Source organism: Penicillium pulvis (assembly GCF_028828015.1).
Source record: "Penicillium pulvis strain IBT 33274 chromosome Unknown scaffold_8_segment0_segment0, whole genome shotgun sequence".
Taxonomy (NCBI): Eukaryota; Fungi; Ascomycota; class Eurotiomycetes; order Eurotiales; family Aspergillaceae; genus Penicillium; species Penicillium pulvis.
Window position 1 is genome coordinate 1,455,231 of NW_026643080.1, and position 19,028 is coordinate 1,474,258.

Here is a 19,028-nt window from a genome sequence, read left to right on the forward strand (position 1 = left end):
CAGCCACCGGGTCTTTTGGAAGTATCGCGGGATTGCATTCTATAAATACATTTTCTTGACTGATCATTTCCCCGATTCCCCTTGGGCGGGATCACATCGGCTTCTATCGCGTGCATCGTATCCAACCTCCAGTAATCCTCTCTGCGCACAAAGGACCGTCCGGTCTATCACGACCCTCAGAAGATTCCAATCAGGGTTCTGATCCGCTCCCAAGCCGTCCCGCAGCTCATCCCCTGTTCGACAAACCTTGGGTGACGGGCCTTGGCATCGCTTTCGAAAGTTTGGTTGCTCACATTCGTATCGGCATCGTGTCCACATTGGTACCAACAGATTTTAATAATAGTTGAAGGGGGGGGTTCTCCCTATATGTCACTTGAGGACCCCGCCGAAGTGACGTTTGCCCGCCCCGCCGATTAGCGGTGTACACATTGGATCTGTTTGTGTGCTTGACCTGGTCTGGTGGGAAATCGCGTTCAATCTTGTCTGGCATTGTGGTCAATTGAGGACCTTAGGACGCCATCGTTTGTTGTCCTTGATTCGGGATATTGGCAGGATGTCATTGAAACAGGTGAGGCAAAATAAGGGTGCATTGCATGATACCCCATACTGATTATAACCAGGAAATCGAAACGTGGGTGACCGCCCTGGACTGCTATGATCATCAGGAGTTTGAAGAAGCCATAAGGCTCTTTAATGAGATTGCAGACACATCTAAGATCCTATTTAACCTTGGTGTGATTCATGCGACTTTGGGTGAGCATGAGAAAGCCGTACGTCGACCCATGTAGTGAGAAGGCTGGTATCTTTTTACTAACTTCATTTTCCAGGTTGATTGTTATCAGCGATCAGTTGGGTTGGATCGGTACCTTGCTATCGCCTACTTCCAACAAGGTGTATCGAACTTCTTGCTCGGTGACTTCGAGGAAGCCTTAGCGAATTTCAACGACACACTACTGTACCTTCGAGGAAACACGTCTATCGATTATGAACAACTGGGTCTCAGGTTTCGTTTGTATTCATGTGAGGTGTTGTTTAATCGTGGTCTGTGCTATATCTATCTCCAACAAGTCGAACCTGGTATGAAAGACATGCAGTTTGCTGCCAGGGAGAAGGTTACGGAAGACCACGACGTTATCGAGGACGCCATACGTGAGAATGCAGAAGTATGCCTCCTTGGACAGAAGTTGATGGGAATGCCTGCGCTGACTGAAAACTAGGGGTACACGGTCTTCTCAATTCCTGTAGGAACTATCTATCGTCCTAATGCCGCCAAAGTCAAGAATCTCAAATCCAAAGATTACCTGGGCAAGTCCCGCTTGGTTGCTCAATCCGATCGCCGTCAGGGAGCAGAACATAATTGGAGACCCATTGTCATCGACAAGACAGCATTCGAGGACCGAGATGGAATGTCTTACGCAGCCACAAATATGGTCCATAAGAATCTGAGTAGCCGCACTCGTCAACAATCAGAGCCTCCATTGAACCGCAACGTATTCCCACCAACACCGCCACCCGACGACCGCTCTACCAGCAATGGATATCCTTCAGGGAGTAGCCACCATCGCAGTTCCTCACTTCGCACCAATGCACGACCGCTACGTTTAGACCTAGAACGAACAGGCGCTGCCTTGGACCGTCGGCCCAGTGTACCAGAGGCTGCAGCACCACTTTCCCTAGCATCTACAGAAAAGCCACGGATTGGGACAACACGGACAGCATCGGAGCCCCGTGGGCCGGCTTCTCGACAACAGAACATCCGCGGATATTCTCAAGACCCAAGCCGTGCCCGGCCTCAAGAAGGACACCGCAGGAATCATAGTGACAATGACTTTCCGCCCAGTCAAGAATACGCACAGGCTGACCCGCGCGACCCATATTCAGGGTCTAAGCCCCCTCCGAACTCAAACTACGGACGAAGAAGTCGACACCAGCCCCCACAATACATCAACGAAGAAGATGAATATGTTGATGAAGTATGCGATGGCGAGCCCTTGAAAGATGGAGGCTTTGAGTTAGTAGGTGCCGCACCTGAAGGTGACTCGTCTTCTCGACAACGGCGTACACGATCCCCAGCACGGTTCTCACGGCGTGCAAACTCCCGAAGACCAGAAGTAAGAAAATTCCGCACAAAGGTCCATGCACCAGATGATATCCGGTATATTATAATCGGGCCTACAATTGAATATGCCGATTTTGAGACTCGTATTCGTGAGAAATTCGGCTTCCAACACCCCTTGAAAATCAAGGTCCAAGACGATGGCGATATGATTACTATGGTGGACCAGGAGGATCTGGACCTACTCCTAGGCTCAGCCCGAGAGATTGCTCAACGGGAAGGAAGCGAAATGGGGAAAATGGAGGTACGTTTGATCTTCCACTTGAACAGGACTCTATTCATTGGCTAACACTTTCTAGATATGGGTCGAAGAACGGGTAATCTGATTCCACTTCTTCTCACTTTACGATTTTACTTTGTGGCAGCATGGATGGGCATTTTGGAGAGTCTTTGATTAGCTTATACCCTTGGATTAGCATGGATGGAACATATAGCGCATGAATGATAATTGGCAGACATCAGTCATGCCTAAAGAATAAATATCTATTATTACATACGTATTTCCGTATAGACGGTAAGAGAAATCACCTGGGCCATGCGCATCATGCAACTTACACAAAAAAGCACGGATCTCCAATCCTTCAAGGTCCAATAATACCAGTATAGTATATTTTTAGCAATCTAGACTAGCAACTCGACTTGCATTAAATCACAAATGCAACGCCTATCACAATCTCAAAACATGCATGCTTACTCCAAAACCGATGGATCCTCCTTGACAACCTGATCATAGTATGGCTGGAAAGCCAACCACATCTTACTCGAGTTCCCACTCTTCTTATGCGTCATCTCCGCCTCCTCTTTACCAATATGGATCTTCTCCCAACCCGGTCCGGTGGCTGCATTAGCAAGCAACTGCGAATGACAGCATCGATCCAGTGCTATAAACAGGAACGCGGCTTCATCCACAGTCCGACCACAAGTGATCATACCATGGTTCTGCAAAATCACACTCCGACATGTTGGGCCGAGCGCTTTGGCGATACGAGCTCCTTCTTCGGTTGAAACGACTGTGCCGCCGTATCGGTTGTACACCGCTAGGTCATTGTAAAAACGTAGGGCGTCTTGGTATAGCATCTCGATTGGTCGGCCGTAGCAGGAGAAGGCCTTTCCGTAGATGGAGTGTGCGTGGCAGGCTGCGTTGAGATCTGGTCGGGCTTTGTGGATTTCGCTGTGGATTGCGAAGGCTGGGCCGTTAATTGGGTGTTGGGCTCCTCCTGGGAGGACTTGTCCTGATTCGTTTACTAGGACGAGGTCTGAGACGCTGATCATTGAGAAGTGCATGCTAAGTGGGTTGATCCAGAAGTGTTCTATATTTATCCATGTTAGTATAGTTTTTCATCTAAGGAAATATAACTTGATGATTTCCAATTTTTTCGTGAGTCTCAAAGCCAACATAATTGCTTACCTGGATTAATAGGATCTCTAAGAGAGATATGTCCAGCAACACCCTCGTCGAAGCCCTGCTTTGCGAATACCCGGAATGCGACGGCCAAGTGCTGCTTTTGGTATGCGCACTCTGCTTCTTTATCTTCGAATTTCGGGGGTGAGCGGATGACCACGCGACCTTCTTTATCACCTAGAAAGTGGACATCTTCAAAGAATGAATCTTGCTGTGAATTCTCTGGTGCCTTTGCTTCCAGTGTTCCATTGTTGGTCGCTATAGATGTTGTAGTCGCCATAATGTGTGCACGATTAATCAGATATTGTAGGGTGAAATGTGGGAAATTATACTTCGTATGACTCTATCTTATCATCGTCCTTCAACATTGGCATCTGTGGCCGTTTTATAGGTTGGCACTTGCAGAGCACTTATGCAACGACGCCACCTCCCCGCCATGTTCTGCCCCACAGCGGAGAGTGAGGCTCCGTCGATTTGTACATCTGAATTGCCCAACGGATTGTCGTGCTCCGTCAAACATCACGCGTCCAAATATGTCGGGTATAGAAAGAGGGGGGCGAATTTCGGGAAGAGTTAAGTCTTATTGCGGCGTTAATCTAGTCGATGATATATGAGGCGCCGCTTGAACAAATATGTTGTGAATGCTAATCTCTTACGCGCCATGAATGAAGCACTATCTCTGAAAATTCCATATGTACTTTGTTACATAGAGTTGAATGAATTTGAAAGTCAAAATAAGACAAAGTACAAACGGTGTCCACTGAATTTCTACGAATATGCATGGGTTCTATTTATGTTCTCACGTTTTTAGTCCGCTCTGCGTAGGCTGAAAGTCCAGAGCGGTTCCGAGAAACGGAAATAAGAAGTGTGCCTCAAGGGCTCACATTCCAGTTGTTCTTGCGCTTGCATCCCACCGATAAATCAATGAAAAGATGCCACATCCATCAACCAATAGAGACAGCTGGTTGGAGACGTGAGGAGCTCGTGTGCACGAAGCACGTATAGATCTTGCAGCGCGGTGTATATGAGATAAGGAAGGATGAGGAAAAGAAAAGAAAAGCAAGACCGGAGATTCATCAGTCCGGTTAGTATACATGTATGTACAAGGTGATGCATAAATACTCGAACATGGGCGTTTAAAAGTACACGGGAAAAGACTTCCCTTGGAACTCGACAAGCCGCGATATGTCAGCTAGCCGAGCGATGCAATGTAGGACTGGCGAAATCTCTATTGAGAGGCTTCTTGTTGGCCCATGGATAGCTTGCGCACATCCCATTCAGAGCCAGCCCAATCCTTCTTCTCGCCAAGTACGCAGGTTGCGCTGCGAGAACCGTTAACCAGGAATCGATCAGCGACTTCGTTCACATCCTTGGCGGTCACGTCAAGGACTTGCTCTCGCCAGCGCTGGTCCATCTCGTGGGTGACGCCGCTCATGAAGTAGCGGGATCCCTCGCTATCGACACTGACTGGGGCGTCGAGGCCTTGGAAGATACCAAGCTTGGCCTCTTCGATCTCACGCTCAGACCAGGCACGGTCTCTGGCAAAGGCACCACTGTTCTTGAAGACCTTCAGGGTGTTCAAGGGGTTCGGATCGCGGTAACTCATGAAGGTGAAGATACCCTTAAGAGGGCCGTTGCTGGCTCCGGCGCCATAAGCGCCACCCTTCTCTCGGATTTCAGGGTGCAAGTAGTTGTGGGTGAGAAGCTGCGACATCACTGTGAGTGGGGCGCTAGCGGGGTCGACAAATGGCACAGTCTGGGATACTTGGCCGGAGTAATAGACCTTGTATGGAAGATCGTAGAATGCCTTCTCGAATGGCTGGAAACCAGCTGTAGAGGCGGTTGACTGCGGCGAACGGACTCGGGGCAGACCGGCCATCCACTTTTGCAATACGGTCTCATTTTGCGCAGCACTTTCAGCCTCGCAAACCATACGAACGCGAAGATTGGAGCTCTTTGAGATCGCGAATGACTGGATCAGACGCAGCTTCTCAATCAACTCCTGGAGGCGCTCAGGGGAGGATTCTGCGTCGCGCAGAAGGTTAGCAGTGGCCTGCAGCTGCTCAAGACCGGACTGCTGCTCCTGCACCCAGAGGTTCGGCGAGATACTAGCAGCTGCGGCATTAACGGCATAGCGATGACCAGTTCCGGCAACAGAATCGATAGCTCCGTTTGTGGTCAAGCGCAATAGCTCTTGGATCATTGCTGGTGCCGAGGGGCTCGAAAAGTTGGTTTCGGTGACCAAGGTAGTAAGCATTTCCAGCATTTCAGGAATGTTCTTGTCAATAGCATATCCAGAGAAGTCCAGGCCTTCCTTGAATTGATTCAAATGGGTTGCGGATGATACGTTGAAGTCTGAGGTCGAGATGCCGCCGGTCTTCAATTTGATCAGATCCTCCCATTCCTCCATAGACTTGTTCGCAGTACCCAGTCTCATAATACAGTCGTTGAACAAAGGCATCAAGAGACGAAGGTCAGCGGGAAGACCCTCAAAGGTATTGACAGCCTGGAAGTAGGTCAGACCGTTCGTAGGGGCCTCGCGCCAGACAACATCCACATCATCGACCTTGGACTCGCGCACAAGCTTGCGCTCCTTTTCGCGGGAAATATCCTTTACCCGCACCGACGGGAGGCAACTCAAGTCCGCATTCTGGGCATCTTCCTGCACCTTCAAAAGCTGCAGCTCTTCTTCGCTCAGCTTGGCTACAGCATTCTCAACTGAGCCATGCTGCTCAATGAGCTTAGCAAGTTTCGACTCCTTGCGAATGGCCTCCTTGTCATCCAGTTCCTTGTTGAATGTTGGGGAGCCGACCATGGTGAAGGTCATGGAACGATCATTCAGGAGATACTTTTCCACAAGAGATTCCAGGTAGCGGGGCTGCTCGTATCTCTTTTTGAACTCCTCGATAACATCATTCCAGGCGAGGTCCTTCATTGGGTTGGAACCATTGAACCAAGAGGCAATAGTCTTCTGCATAACTCCAATTCCGAAGTTCGCGGTCTTGTGACGCAGCGCAAGTTCCAGCTGATGCAGGAACCCACGCACCTTCTCGTCACTGAATCCAGCCGAAGCACTTTCTTGGAAGACATTCTGGATCACCTGCTTGACTTGGGTTGCTTCCTCGGCACCGACGCCAGTCACACCAACTGAGAAAATTGGGACTTTGCCAGATGCATCCAAGCCAGTGTTGGGGGTAAAAGATGATCCCAGGCCGCTCTCAATGAGGGCCCGGTACATGGGTGAACCATAGCCATCGAGGAAAAGAGAGGAGATGATTCCAACAGAGAATGTCTCCACAGTATCGGTCGAATCTCCCATGTACCAGGAAGTGGATGTCTTATGCTGCTTATCTTCACTGGAAAATGTATCGATCGGTCCAGAGACGGTCACATCCACTGGCTTGTTAAGATCCAAAGGTAGCTTCAGATCAGTATCCGGCCGGCCCCGTTCAAACCCGTCCAAAACGGCACCAATCTGCTCCAAGTGACCTCCCAAAGGCATATCGCCATAAGTCAAGATCTTGGAGTTGCTTGGGTGGTAGTTGCGCTTCGAGAAGTCGGTCAACTGTTCATGGGTAAGATCCGTGATGTACTCTGGGTCACCTCCTGAGTTGTTCATCGCCGGGAAGATGCTCTCCTTGAACTGAATGTAATACAAGTAGTTGGCATCAGACATCTGACCCTTCATCTCGTTGTAGACGACGCCTTTGAATACAATGTCCTCCAACTTAGCCTTCTGGTCGGGATCGGCCAGCAGAGCGCGAGGATCCTCGGGGCCCAATCGCCATCCTTCCTGACGGAAATCATCTTTTTTGAGAAGAGGGTGCAACGTGGCGTCGAGATACACAGATAAAAGGTTTTGGAAATCCTGGGGGTTGGTTGTAGCGAAAGGGTAGGTGGTGTGATCAGAGGAGGTGAAGGCATTCATGAAATTCGAAAGCGATCTCGGGAGCATCTTGAAGAAAGGGTCGCGAATAGGATATCTAGAGCAAGGCAATATTAGTAGTTGAACGGGCTTTCCGTGATCCAGTTTGCTTACTTTTCGCTTCCACATAATGTAGTGTGTTCAAGAATATGGGGCACGCCTGTCGCATCGGGCGGGTTGGTCTTGAAACCGATACCAAAAACGTTGTTCTTGTCATCTCTAGCCACATGCAAGTAGTCGGCGTCGGTCTTGTCATGAGTCAGTCGGACCGCTGTGAGGTGGAGCTCCGGGACATGCTTCTTCTCGCGAACAGTGAATCCGTGAAGTTTCTCGCCGATCGCGGGGAAGTTGTCGAGGTTTGTGACGGTGGAGTTCGCTCTTGTTGTACGAGCAACATTGATCGCTGAGTTGGACTTCACGAAACGGTTCGAAAGTGGTTGGCGCAAAGCTGGAACTCGGGCCTTGCCCAGTCCCATGGATGAGCGCAACATGGTATCACTGAGAGCTGAATAAAGAGATAACTCAACAATGGGTCACCTCAAGCTCACAGTACGATCCAACTAATATTTCTCCGAGAAGAAATTGGAAGCTTATGAATCAAAGGAGTAGATTGGAAGCCGGCGATTCTACAAACATCGGAAGACACGGTATCATCACGTGCCGGCGTTATGTAATATCTAGGGGCCTGCCTAATCAGGAAGGGTCTAGACATGCATGATTACTCATGCTCTAATTATGTGAAGACTGGAAGATATGTGAACAGGTTTCTTCAAAGTTGAAAATGGAGGTTTCCGGTAATATTGTGTTCTATTCAACATGTGTTTATGAGAAAGTTGACGAAGTCCAGTCTGCAGACCACGTTGGTGGTCCCGAGTCTGCATGCGGATGTACAAGCGAGACTAACATCCCCAGCACTGCAAATTCCAATTTAAGCTTGATGCTGTAAACTGTAGCCTTGAGAATCACTTGTGTGAAGTAAAATCCCAAGTACTCAAGTACCACCAACGCTATGTCCATGACGATAGCTGCAACATTGATAGCAACCAGTTCATATAAGATCTTATGGCGTCGTTTGTCTCCCTCTGGACTGAGACGAATGAGTTGGACAGTTTCCCAGATATAGATAGAAGATATTAACATCTCCTGTGCTACGAACCAGGTCAACTGTAACCGCTCGAATACATCGAATCCTTTTGTCCACGATGATTCGTGTGGAAGGTAGCTAGATCCAAAGTTCAAAACGATGGCGGGAATGACAACGAATCCTCCGATGATAACCAGCCATTTGACCATGCTCAGCACCAGGGGATTCTGAGACACCAGGTGCAGCCGTGAGTAGAGCACGACGGATTGATTGGGCACCATGCACACGAAACCAATGTTGGATAGAGTCAAGCTCAGCCAGAGAGGTGCCAGGTTGAAGAACTGAAAGCTAGGCCCTAGAGTGGCCGGGATGACACCAAGGACGGCGGAGATCAGTAGTGACCAGAAGTATAGACTGTGATATCGTTTGAAGCTAAGCGGAATGAGCACCGATAGCTCGAGGGCGTTGTATAGCGCGATGGCCATGAATGCAACCACGGCAATTCCGAGAGCCACGTCCCCGCTGCCAGATTGAAAGATCGGGCTGGCGGGCTGCTCAACGACCGTCATGATTCTAGGGAGACTGATGTTTCGATATACAAGGACATAGTAGTGATCCTGTACTAATGCTTTGCTCAGAAGAGGAGTAAGATGACTGCCTGTGTTGTCTTATGTTGGAGCAGGGGAGGGGAAATTAAAACAAGAAATTGCCAAGCTTCAAATGAAGCTAGAGGTTCCATGACCATGGGCATAGACATCATCGTAGTTTGGTCGTTCCTTTTGTGATGGGGAAAATGTGGAGAGGCGAAAGAATGGGCCGCCACTGGCGCGCCTCCCCGGGGTATTCACGTCATTGCATTCAGGTTCACCCAATGGCTGAGATTTACGATTTGCTGTTCCATTATCTGTACCAATTTAAACTCTAGCGAAGCGCGGCTGCTACCACATGATTTGTTAATTTATGGGGAAAAGATAAGAGGAAAGAGAACTGATTCAATTGGCTGACAGATTTCTATACACCAATCTTCTGATCTTCTTCAAAAGGCCCTATATTTAGACTTTCCCATACATCTCGTATTGCTTCATCGAACCAATGCTAATCTTCGGAACATTCCCACATGTTCAATACCCTCCTCATCCCACCGACCAAGCGACTCATCCGTTTGGAATCCCAAACCACGATACATCTGCTCCACATCCACTTGCGCATGCACAAGAACCAATCCCTCCCAATTCTTGACACTAGCAGTACCGTCTGACATGGATGCCAACTGTGCCACAGCCTCATCAATCTCAGCCGGGTGATCACTCGCCCAATCCAAGGCCGTGTCCACCAAACGCCGCCCCAGTCCCTTTCCCCGGTATTCGGGCATAACGGCCACGCGGGTTAACTTTATGCACGGCTCATGGACCCAATCAAATTCAGGTAGGCTTTTTGTAGCCACATCTTCTGGGTGTGTGAGGAGAGCATGTGGTGGCTGTGGAGGTGGCACCAGCCGGATGACTGCGACAGGTGCCTTCGCATTTGCCGAATTTGGGTCGTACATAACCCATTGCCAGCTGCGTGCATCATCACTGTCAATCTCGCCTTCGGCGGAGCATTTTTGCTCGTCAACAAATACACGCATGCGCACGATCATTGCATCGTTGAAGGTTGTTGGGTTGGTTGATCCTTGGCCTGGGAGTACAAGCCTCGCGTTAGGGCCTGGGGGTGATTGGATCACCGTCGTAAGCGGCAGACTTGCTGTCATTGAGTACGTTTGTTTTTGTGACGTAGTCTGAATGAATAGGAGGGACTGTGTCTAGTCAAAGGTGAAATCGCGGGGAACGGAACCCCGGGGCCTGCTTATCGTCGCCGGTATATAACATGTGCGGCCCGGAATACTTCCAAGCTTAACCAACAGCTACAAGTTGGCTTCTAATATAAAGCTTAGAATATGTCCCAACGGTAAGTTTGATAACATTGAAGAGCAAGTTGGAAAAGAAAACAATAAGGAGAGACAATTTCCGTAACGTTGGAACTACAACTCGATAACGGTTTAGTAGATGGATGTACGGAGCTTGCTGATTGGCTAGGAGGGATGCAAACATACCAAACACGATCATATCTGCGGCGAAATTAATTTCTCGCTCGAAACAATCAACGACGACAACACCATGTCTCTCTATTTTGATGCGGTCAATATTCTGACCGAGCCAGCATCAGGTGGTTCCTTCAAATCCCGAATCTACAGTGCCCGGGACCTGCGCGCAAAACCGGCACAGATCTATGCTCTTATCATTGAAGCAGCGAAATGGGACATTGTTCTGGCAGATGTCATCGACCGCGCTGGTCTTCTAGACGCCGAGCGCAAGGTAAGATATCCTGGGCATTCTCCAAAATATGCCTACTGACTGTCCAGCTCTGATTAATTGTTTATTTAGCTATCTCCCCTCCTCGCACTCCTCCTTGTACACGACCACCTCATCTCCAAAAATGGCATTGCGGCCCCAGCAGCGCATACTATTCGACAGGCCGTTGAGCGGCATAAGGTCCGATTGAGGGCGGAGTTTACGAAGGCACGGGTGCGCCGGGGATGTGCTTCGGTTGAACAATTCAAGGCTGCGATCTTAAAAGAGAAGAGAGAGGCTGCTGGACCCAATGATTTTATATACCCCCGCTGGGTGCGCGTGAACAATATCCGTTCCTCATTGGAGGACCAGATGCGCACAACCTTCGCAGATTACCGGCATGTTGATTCTCTAGCAGAATTGGCACCAGAAGGAGATGACCGCAAATCTCAGCGTTTGCTGTATGTCGACCCCCACATTCCAGACCTGGTGGCCGTGCCTTATGGAGCGGATTTCACTTCATCTGCCGCATACAAGAATGGCGAGATCATCTTGCAGGATAAGGCTTCGTGCTTTCCTGCTTATCTCCTGCTCGGTGATCGTGGGCCTAACGATCCATGGCAGGGTGATCTTGTAGATGGATGTGCTGCCCCAGGGAATAAAACTACCCACCTTGCATCTCTTCTTGCAAAGCAACAAAAGGATAAGCGAAAGCAAATTATTTCTATGGATGCCTCTAGAATGCGATCCAAAACACTACAGAAAATGGTCACCATGGCTGGGGCGGATCCCACTGTCACTGTGCTACAAGGCCAGGATTTCCTAGCCCTCGATCCAACGGATGAACGATTTGAAAAGGTTACGGGTCTCTTGCTGGATCCAAGTTGTTCAGGTAGTGGAATCATCGGTCGCGATGATGTCCCCCAGCTTACACTGCCCAAAGCCGCGGCATCCAAGGCTCCCAACCCCAAGGGCCAGGGCGGCAAGAAACGCAAACGTGTTGATGACAAGGATGAAGTCGAGGAGCCAAAACCGAAAGCAGCATCCGGCGCTTTAAACACCTCTCCCTCGGATGAGAATGATATCGCCACTGACAGTGTTGACCAAGAACGTCTCACCAAGTTGTCCAATCTTCAAGCGAGAATTGTGGAACATGCTTTAAGTTTCCCTACTGCAACACATGTTACCTACAGCACCTGCTCAATCCATTTAATCGAGAATGAGGCTGTTGTGGAGCGTGTCTTAGCCTCAGATGTCGCTAAGGAAGGCGGCTGGCGCCTTTTGCGACGAGATGAGCAACCGAGCGGATTGCGTAAGTGGACGCATCGGGGTGTTCGACGAGATCGGGAAACAGGGGAGAACGCTGAATCGGACGCTACTCCGGCTACAGTGGATGATCTTTCAGACGAGGACCTGGAAGCCTGTCTTCGATGCTGGTCTGGTGATGCTGAAGGTCTTGGAGGCTTTTTCGTTGCTGGATTCGTTCGTGATCCCAAGCTTGCATCTGCAGTTACCAAAGCCCCGGGGTCTAAGACCAAAGCGGAGTCGAAGGCTAAGAACCCTGAGTCTAAGGCACAAGCCCCCAAGTCTAAAAAGGCCAAGAAGGAGCCTGTCCAAATAAAAAAGGATGCGCAAAAGGTTGTGCAAGAGAAGGAGGACGAAGAAGAAGATGACGATGACTGGGATGGCTTCTCGGATTAGATTAAATCAAATCAATCAATAATGGACTTGACTCCATATAACTTCACATTAATTCTTATCTGGTATCATAATCTTGGGTTCGTATCTGCATTGTCTCTTATAAGAAATCCCTGGCTCGGTTGCGAATGCGCGGATGGGTGTATACATCCAGCTTTGTAGCCACTAGAACAACCTCACAAGGACCATTAGGGTCAGCCTGCTGCACCAACAGCCTCCACTGTCCCTTCCGAACAACCCAAGGTCCCTCTTCCGACCCTTCAGATCGCTGGCGCTTAAGCGGAGGTCCCTCATCATCAATCTCACCACTAGAAAGCAATTTCGTAATACGCTGAGGATCTCTTTCCCCATCAATAGTGAGGTCAGTCTCCTGTCCCCAACGAATATTCAGCGGAAGCCCTGCAACATGAGCCTCGGGTATGTTCATCTTTTTCCCTATGATTTGTACAAGGCTCGCCATTCGGGACTTGGTTTGACCAATGAAGTCGGCACGCTGGCCCGCCCGACTAATTATTGTCGACTCCCCTCCGATTTCCAGCATTAGATCAAAGGGCTTATCATCCACATATGGTCGGCCGTACATAACCAACCCGCCCATCGCCAATGATGTTATAGAGTTTGTGGCAACCTGAACGCCTGACGGCCGGATATCCTCTAGTCGTAGGGCGATCTCCGAACGCTGGTTGAAAGGATTGACGCTGATGTCGTGTGGTATTATTTTCTGTTCCAAGCCCCGGAGATGGAAGTATCTGCAATCCCGCAGAAGTTCGGCACGGTGCTCATCATTTCGAATATGTAATGGGTATCCACGTAGCAGGTGTACGAGCTCTGCGAAGACCTCCGCGGAGCGATTGGGTACGCTTGGGGGTGTGATAGCTGGTGGACGGAGGAGTCCAACCCGGTCCAGACCAGGGAAAACTTCCGATGGGGAAGCGAAGAAGGCTCCAAAGCCCAGTGTGAAGAAATTGGGGGAGTCGCCAGGACTTGAGAAGATATCGCGCGGAATTTGGAAGTGGCGGTCACCGATTTGGATGAAGATCTCGGATTCGAAAAGTTGGGACATCAATCGGGGAACTGTAGTTCAATCAGCTTATGCTAGCTCTGATCCCTAGCAAGAATAGACTCACGGCTATAGAACTGAGCATCGGCGAACAGCTTGACAAACTGTGCGCCATCTCGTGGCCGAACATGGTATCCTGGTTCATATCAGCCTTTGTTCCCATACGCCGGGCCTCCGTGACTACCTTGCAGATGCCTTGCAATCTCTTTGAAGGTTTCGGGGTCGCGATCGATGTATAGGGTGCGGCAGCTGCGTGATTCGGGGATGCGTATCTGCTCCTCGAAGAATCGCGAGAAGTAGGATGGAGCTGTGAGGGGTCAGCTTTGCGACCGGGAATGACTGAGAAACAATTGACCTACCATCTGAGGCAATTGAAGCTCCTGAGAGACGAAATAGATCCGAACCGATCTGGATGGAGAAGACCTTCTCCCTGGGGAGGGTGCACTGCTTGGACGAGGGGTCCGACGCGTCCGCCATGGTTGAAAGGTGCAACCCTGGGGAACTCTGCCGATCGGAGATCTGCCGGCTAAGACACACGTCACATCGTCATGGAGAGAGAGAGCAGAACGTGCATATTGCGTGACATTATTTGATTCAATCTAAAGCTCATGGTAAAATTTTACATACATCCTACCTGCTTCATCTCGATTCTGAGCTTGTTTGGCTGGTACCAGGCATGGCTGAAGTCTTGCACTGTATGCCCAAATTTCAGCAAATCAAAGTTGCGCTATTGATTCTCCTAACTACTATTTTCCTTAAATCAGTTAGGGCTGAAGATCATATTGCTGTGAAAATAGTGTTCTTCCAGATCTACTATGTCAGTATATTCATCCATTTTGCAGACGCCCTCGTGCTCCCGCGTGCTTCCCCAGGCTACATATGCATATCCTTCCTCAGCCGAGTACGGAAGGGTATATGACCCCTTGGATTTGGCTGCAGGGAACCATTGAAAGCCTACGATACCATGGTTACATGATGCGATGTTCCTTCATGGTCCATTGATGTCCATGGACACCACGTTCACCGTGACTTCGATCGGATGATTTCTGTGCTGCGTGTGAAAATGCACTGACCCCAGGAAATTCATTTCCCGACGACTTGGCACCCTGTGTACTCCGTACTCCAACAACGATAGCACTCCCATCGTGATTCTTCGGCCGGAGACTTCTTACCCCTTTCAGTTATATTCGAAACCTGGTTCTCGGTCACATGGGGTGGAAACTCGGCTTTTAGGGGCATTCCGCCCCCGCACCGCACCCAAAGATCTACTATATCCGGTCACGGTGACTGGCAGAACACCCCCAGACCCACTACAACTTCAACAAGTACGCATCGAACCATGCTCCGCAGCCTCGGCCCCTCTTCGACCGCGCCCCATGGCTCTGAACGCACTCCGATCTTTGCTTTCTCCAGCATTCTGCACAGACACTACTGTGGGGAAATGAGCTGAGCTGGCTGTATATCTGTGCTTTCTCCACAACTTATTTCAATTTCGTTTAATTAGATGACTGCCACTGGGATTCCTTGATATCATATTCAAGAGGTGGCGACTTATCATCATCATGTCTGACCAAGCAATGTCCGATTACACCAACTACGTACCGCTGGAGGTACCTATTCCCCAAGCTCCAGATACCTCATTCTGGTCCGAGCTACAATGGAAGACCCTATTTGCGCTTTGTGACGCGCTCGTGCCATCCATTCGGACAGCGCCTCAGTCTCCAAACGACAAAGTGATCTCGAATGCCGAATATGATGCGGCAGTCAACAAGCTCACATCCCTGATTCCGGGTCCAGATGCGAAGCAACTCGCGATTCAATACCTGGAGGAAGATCTGTCTTCAAACCCTGTGTTCCGTGCTATTGTGGAGCGCACTGTGGGTAACACCCACAATGAAGGCCGGAATGGCCTTGGGTTTATTTTGAATGCGCTCAAGTAAGAATTTTGATATCGTCCAACAGAAGCAGCCACTGATACAATCTGTAGTACCCGAGCTGGATCACTCATCATGACTGGCTCCACGACTCCCATCCATCAGCAACCTGTTGCTTTCCGGGAGAAAGTGTTCCTAGGCTGGAAGTCTTCTCGATTGTCACCTCTACGTGGTGTTCACCGAGGGTTGACTCTAATCGTGAAAAAGTCATGGGTGTTGGCCAGTCCAACCGTAGAGAAAGTTCTCGGCTATCCGCGTGTGCCCACCCATGGCAAACCTGCCGATGGATTCCCTTATGAATTCTTGCAGATCCCGCCTGGTGACGGTCCCGAGACAATTGAAACCGATGTCGTCATTGTAGGTAGCGGTTGTGGTGGAGCAGTTGCTGCGAAGAATCTCGCCGAGGCTGGGCTTCGAGTGCTTGTGGTGGAAAAGTCCTATTCGTACAAAAGTAACACTTTCCCCATGTCACAAAATGAAGCCTATGTGAACATGTTCGAGGCCTCAGGCGCTATTGTGACTGAGGACGGCTCAACAATCGTTCTTGCGGGCTCGACATGGGGTGGCGGTGGCACCGTAAATTGGTCTGCCGCCCTGCAGACTCAAGGCTATGTTCGTCAGGAATGGGCGAATGGAGGCCTACCACTCTTCACGTCTTGGGATTTCCAGAGAAGCCTTGATCGTGTTTGCGACCGGATGGGTGTCAATACCGAGCATGTTCGCCATAATCGTCAAAATAGTGTGATTCTGGAGGGCGCCCGCAAACTGGGCTATGCTGCTAAGACGGTTCCTCAGAACACCGGCAATGCAGAGCACTACTGCGGAACCTGCACTTTGGGCTGTGCATCTTCCATTAAGAAGGGTCCCATTGAAACCTTCCTTGCAGATGCCGCAAGGGCAGGCGCGACCTTTATGGAGGGGTTCCACGCGGAAAAAGTCCTGTTTGATAAGAAGAGCGGAAAGGTGGCCATTGGTGTGGAGGGAACCTGGACATCGCGAGATCAGTACCTTGGCCTCGGTGGCGTTGGCGCCACCAAGAGAAAGGTCATCATCAAGGCCAAGAAGGTTATCGTTTCATCTGGCACATTGCATAGCCCTCTTCTGCTCCTTCGAAGTGGTCTTAAGAACTCTCAGATTGGTCGAAACCTCCATTTGCACCCGGTGTTGGGTGCCATCGCTACCTTTGATGAGGATACCCATCCCTGGGTAGGCTCAGCCTTGACAACGGTGGTTAATGAATTCGAAGATCTAGATGGGCACGGCCATGGAGTCAAGATTGAATCCGCCGCAATGGTTCCATCCATCTTTGTTCCCATCTTCCCCTGGAAAGAAGCACTGGATTATAAGATGTCTGTGGCCAAGACGCGTCGGAGCACAAGCTTCATCACCCTGACCAAAGATCGAGATGGCGGGCGTGTATACCCAGATCCAAATGATGGACGTGTCCGAATCGACTACCAGGTCTCCAGCTTCGACCGAAGGCATATTGTGGAGGGCTTGATTGCGGCCGCCAAGATCGCTTATATCTCAGGAGCGAAGGAGTTCATCACCACCTACAGTGATATTGAGCCTTTTGTACGACCGGATTCCTCTGATCCAGATTCTCCTGAGGGAGTAAACGACGTTGCCCTGCAGAACTGGATTGCCGAGCTGCGCCGGAAATCACCCTTGGAGGCAGAGAAGGCCGTGTTTGCCAGTGCTCATCAGATGGGTACCTGTCGAATGGGCAAGTCCCCCAAGACAAGTGTTGTGGACTCGGATTGCCAGGTCTGGGGTACTGATGGCTTGTATGTTGTGGATGCTTCCGTGTTCCCCAGTGCCAGTGGTGTGAACCCCATGGTCACCAATATGGCTATCGCCGACTGGGCCAGCTCAAAGCTTGCGAAGGAGATGAACCAACTTGGAAAGACTCGGATGGCACGTCTTTAGTCAGCCCTGTATATTGCATCAACCATATGGGAATCCATCATGTCTTTTAATGATATCCAGCGTCTGGATATATTCTTTTCAATACCAATTTATACCAGCTTTTCGACATGTTAGGAAACTCACAAAGATTCCAAGGTTGATTGGCGCCCAAAACACCATGATCGATTTCCCGATCAACAAACTAGGAATGGTCCTGTATCTATTGGGACTTTTCTTTTCATTTTAGGCGGTATTCAGGCATTTGCATTTTCCAGGTTGAGGAGTTTGTAAGGATAACTTGTCGCTTAGTTGCTAAGATACCTAATAACTATCTACACGTATTGAAATGGAATTAATAGGTGGTAGAGATACCGTCAAGAATGAATCGCATTTGAACTCTGTGAAGGATGATGAAGACGAACTGAAGGACCTGACTAACAGAGGTAAACAGATAAAGCAAGAGAAAAAGAAGAAGAAGGGAGGAAGAAAGAAGCAAGCGAACTATTTGCTCTTCCCCAGAATCACGTCTTCGCTCCAGCCGTTTGCCATGCTGTCCGCCGGTAAGGAAAGACAGATCGTGTCATATTTACTCGTCAATCACATTACAGTATTCACAACGATGTAATGGGTGATCACTCGCTTGTGGATACTGTTATTTGTCTCTACATGAAGAAAGTTTGAAGCGTATTGTTAAAATTGGTGGACTCTGATTGGTATCACCTCGTAGTCTACTGGCTTGTAGAAGAGCATAGAGATATTGCTCACTGAATTTCGCGGGCTCGCGAGAACCGAACAAGGTAGCAAAGTAATAACAAGCGAACGTAAAGACAGTCCCACGTCCATCAATATAACCGCGCCCCAGGCTTACTTCTCATTATCGGCCACGTGAAGTATATCGGCATCCCAACTTGTCTTCTGGAATATGATTCCATGACTACCAGTACTTGTAGACATGATATCAGAAGTCCATTTGTGTATAGTCTGTCCAAAAGTCGGCCGTGACAACTTGATAAAAAGCTGGCCAAGCCACTGAAGGCATGCGCCAATAGCCAAAGCAATTGTGATACTGTGCGAAAACATTATCATAGAAATGTTTTCGCCATAGATCACATAAGTTGCCAGACTTGTGAGCATTCCCGAAACTAGACAGATCCCGATAATGGCTTGCTGACGGCAGTCCTCCAGAATTATTTGGTATTGTGCCATACACAAAATGCCATGCGCTATGGCTGCGAGCAGAAATGTAGTTGGAGTCGGACATAGAAAGGTCCTTACTATGCCAAGGCTGCCAAACGATGGTGTGACCTAATATATGTGAGACTTGTTTTTTCATCTTGAGTCATGATGAGCTTACTAATCCTATAACAGAACTTGGTAAAATTCCGCAAGTTGTATTGCATTGGATCAATAATTCTGATCGCATGCTTATCCAAAAACCTTCCACCGAAGCAGAAGTAGTATCCTTCGCAAACAAGCGGAATGCCAAATTCTCAGCGTGAGAAAATTGGTACAGGGTCATAAGAGCGGAACATAACAACTGGCCTGCGGTAAGACACACATTAGATAAGGCA

The 19,028-nt window shown here is 49.3% G+C and overlaps 9 protein-coding genes across 9 annotated transcripts; 4 read left to right on the forward strand and 5 right to left on the reverse strand.

Moving 5' to 3' along the window:
- Window positions 1-553: 553 nt before the first annotated feature.
- N7503_009952 (putative PB1 domain protein) lies at window positions 554-2,442 on the forward strand (the record flags this gene model as incomplete). Its single annotated transcript, XM_057069498.1, has 5 exons — window positions 554-568; window positions 621-770; window positions 828-1,163; window positions 1,218-2,360; window positions 2,416-2,442. The coding sequence occupies 5 exons, from the start codon at window positions 554-556 to the stop codon at window positions 2,440-2,442; spliced, it is 1,671 nt and encodes a 556-aa protein (XP_056916109.1).
- Window positions 2,443-2,806: 364 nt separating this feature from the next.
- N7503_009953 (uncharacterized protein) lies at window positions 2,807-3,798 on the reverse strand (the record flags this gene model as incomplete). The annotated part of the gene is made up of 2 exons (XM_057069499.1): window positions 2,807-3,426; window positions 3,525-3,798. 2 exons carry the CDS (start codon window positions 3,796-3,798, stop codon window positions 2,807-2,809), a joined length of 894 nt encoding a protein of 297 aa, XP_056916110.1.
- A 948-nt stretch (window positions 3,799-4,746) lies between these two features.
- Window positions 4,747-7,934, reverse strand: cym1 (pitrilysin family metalloprotease cym1; the record flags this gene model as incomplete). The annotated part of the gene is made up of 2 exons (XM_057069500.1): window positions 4,747-7,501; window positions 7,558-7,934. The coding sequence occupies 2 exons, from the start codon at window positions 7,932-7,934 to the stop codon at window positions 4,747-4,749; spliced, it is 3,132 nt and encodes a 1,043-aa protein (XP_056916111.1).
- Window positions 7,935-8,265: 331 nt separating this feature from the next.
- N7503_009955 (uncharacterized protein) lies at window positions 8,266-9,096 on the reverse strand (the record flags this gene model as incomplete). The annotated part of the gene is made up of 1 exon (XM_057069501.1): window positions 8,266-9,096. One exon carries the CDS (start codon window positions 9,094-9,096, stop codon window positions 8,266-8,268), a length of 831 nt encoding a protein of 276 aa, XP_056916112.1.
- A 512-nt stretch (window positions 9,097-9,608) lies between these two features.
- Window positions 9,609-10,277, reverse strand: N7503_009956 (GNAT family N-acetyltransferase; the record flags this gene model as incomplete). Its single annotated transcript, XM_057069502.1, has 1 exon — window positions 9,609-10,277. The coding sequence occupies one exon, from the start codon at window positions 10,275-10,277 to the stop codon at window positions 9,609-9,611; it is 669 nt and encodes a 222-aa protein (XP_056916113.1).
- A 406-nt stretch (window positions 10,278-10,683) lies between these two features.
- On the forward strand, window positions 10,684-12,558 carry N7503_009957 (rRNA (cytosine-C5-)-methyltransferase RCM1; the record flags this gene model as incomplete). Its single annotated transcript, XM_057069503.1, has 2 exons — window positions 10,684-10,881; window positions 10,951-12,558. The coding sequence occupies 2 exons, from the start codon at window positions 10,684-10,686 to the stop codon at window positions 12,556-12,558; spliced, it is 1,806 nt and encodes a 601-aa protein (XP_056916114.1).
- Window positions 12,559-12,655: 97 nt separating this feature from the next.
- Window positions 12,656-14,092, reverse strand: N7503_009958 (uncharacterized protein; the record flags this gene model as incomplete). Its single annotated transcript, XM_057069504.1, has 4 exons — window positions 12,656-13,629; window positions 13,683-13,751; window positions 13,800-13,922; window positions 13,975-14,092. 4 exons carry the CDS (start codon window positions 14,090-14,092, stop codon window positions 12,656-12,658), a joined length of 1,284 nt encoding a protein of 427 aa, XP_056916115.1.
- A 685-nt stretch (window positions 14,093-14,777) lies between these two features.
- Window positions 14,778-17,478, forward strand: N7503_009959 (GMC family oxidoreductase; the record flags this gene model as incomplete). The annotated part of the gene is made up of 2 exons (XM_057069505.1): window positions 14,778-15,551; window positions 15,603-17,478. Exons 1-2 carry the CDS (start codon window positions 15,178-15,180, stop codon window positions 17,476-17,478), a joined length of 2,250 nt encoding a protein of 749 aa, XP_056916116.1. The 5' UTR covers window positions 14,778-15,177.
- Window positions 17,479-17,803: 325 nt separating this feature from the next.
- N7503_009960 (uncharacterized protein) lies at window positions 17,804-18,082 on the forward strand (the record flags this gene model as incomplete). Its single annotated transcript, XM_057069506.1, has 2 exons — window positions 17,804-18,017; window positions 18,066-18,082. 2 exons carry the CDS (start codon window positions 17,804-17,806, stop codon window positions 18,080-18,082), a joined length of 231 nt encoding a protein of 76 aa, XP_056916117.1.
- Between the last annotated feature and the right edge of the window lie 946 nt (window positions 18,083-19,028).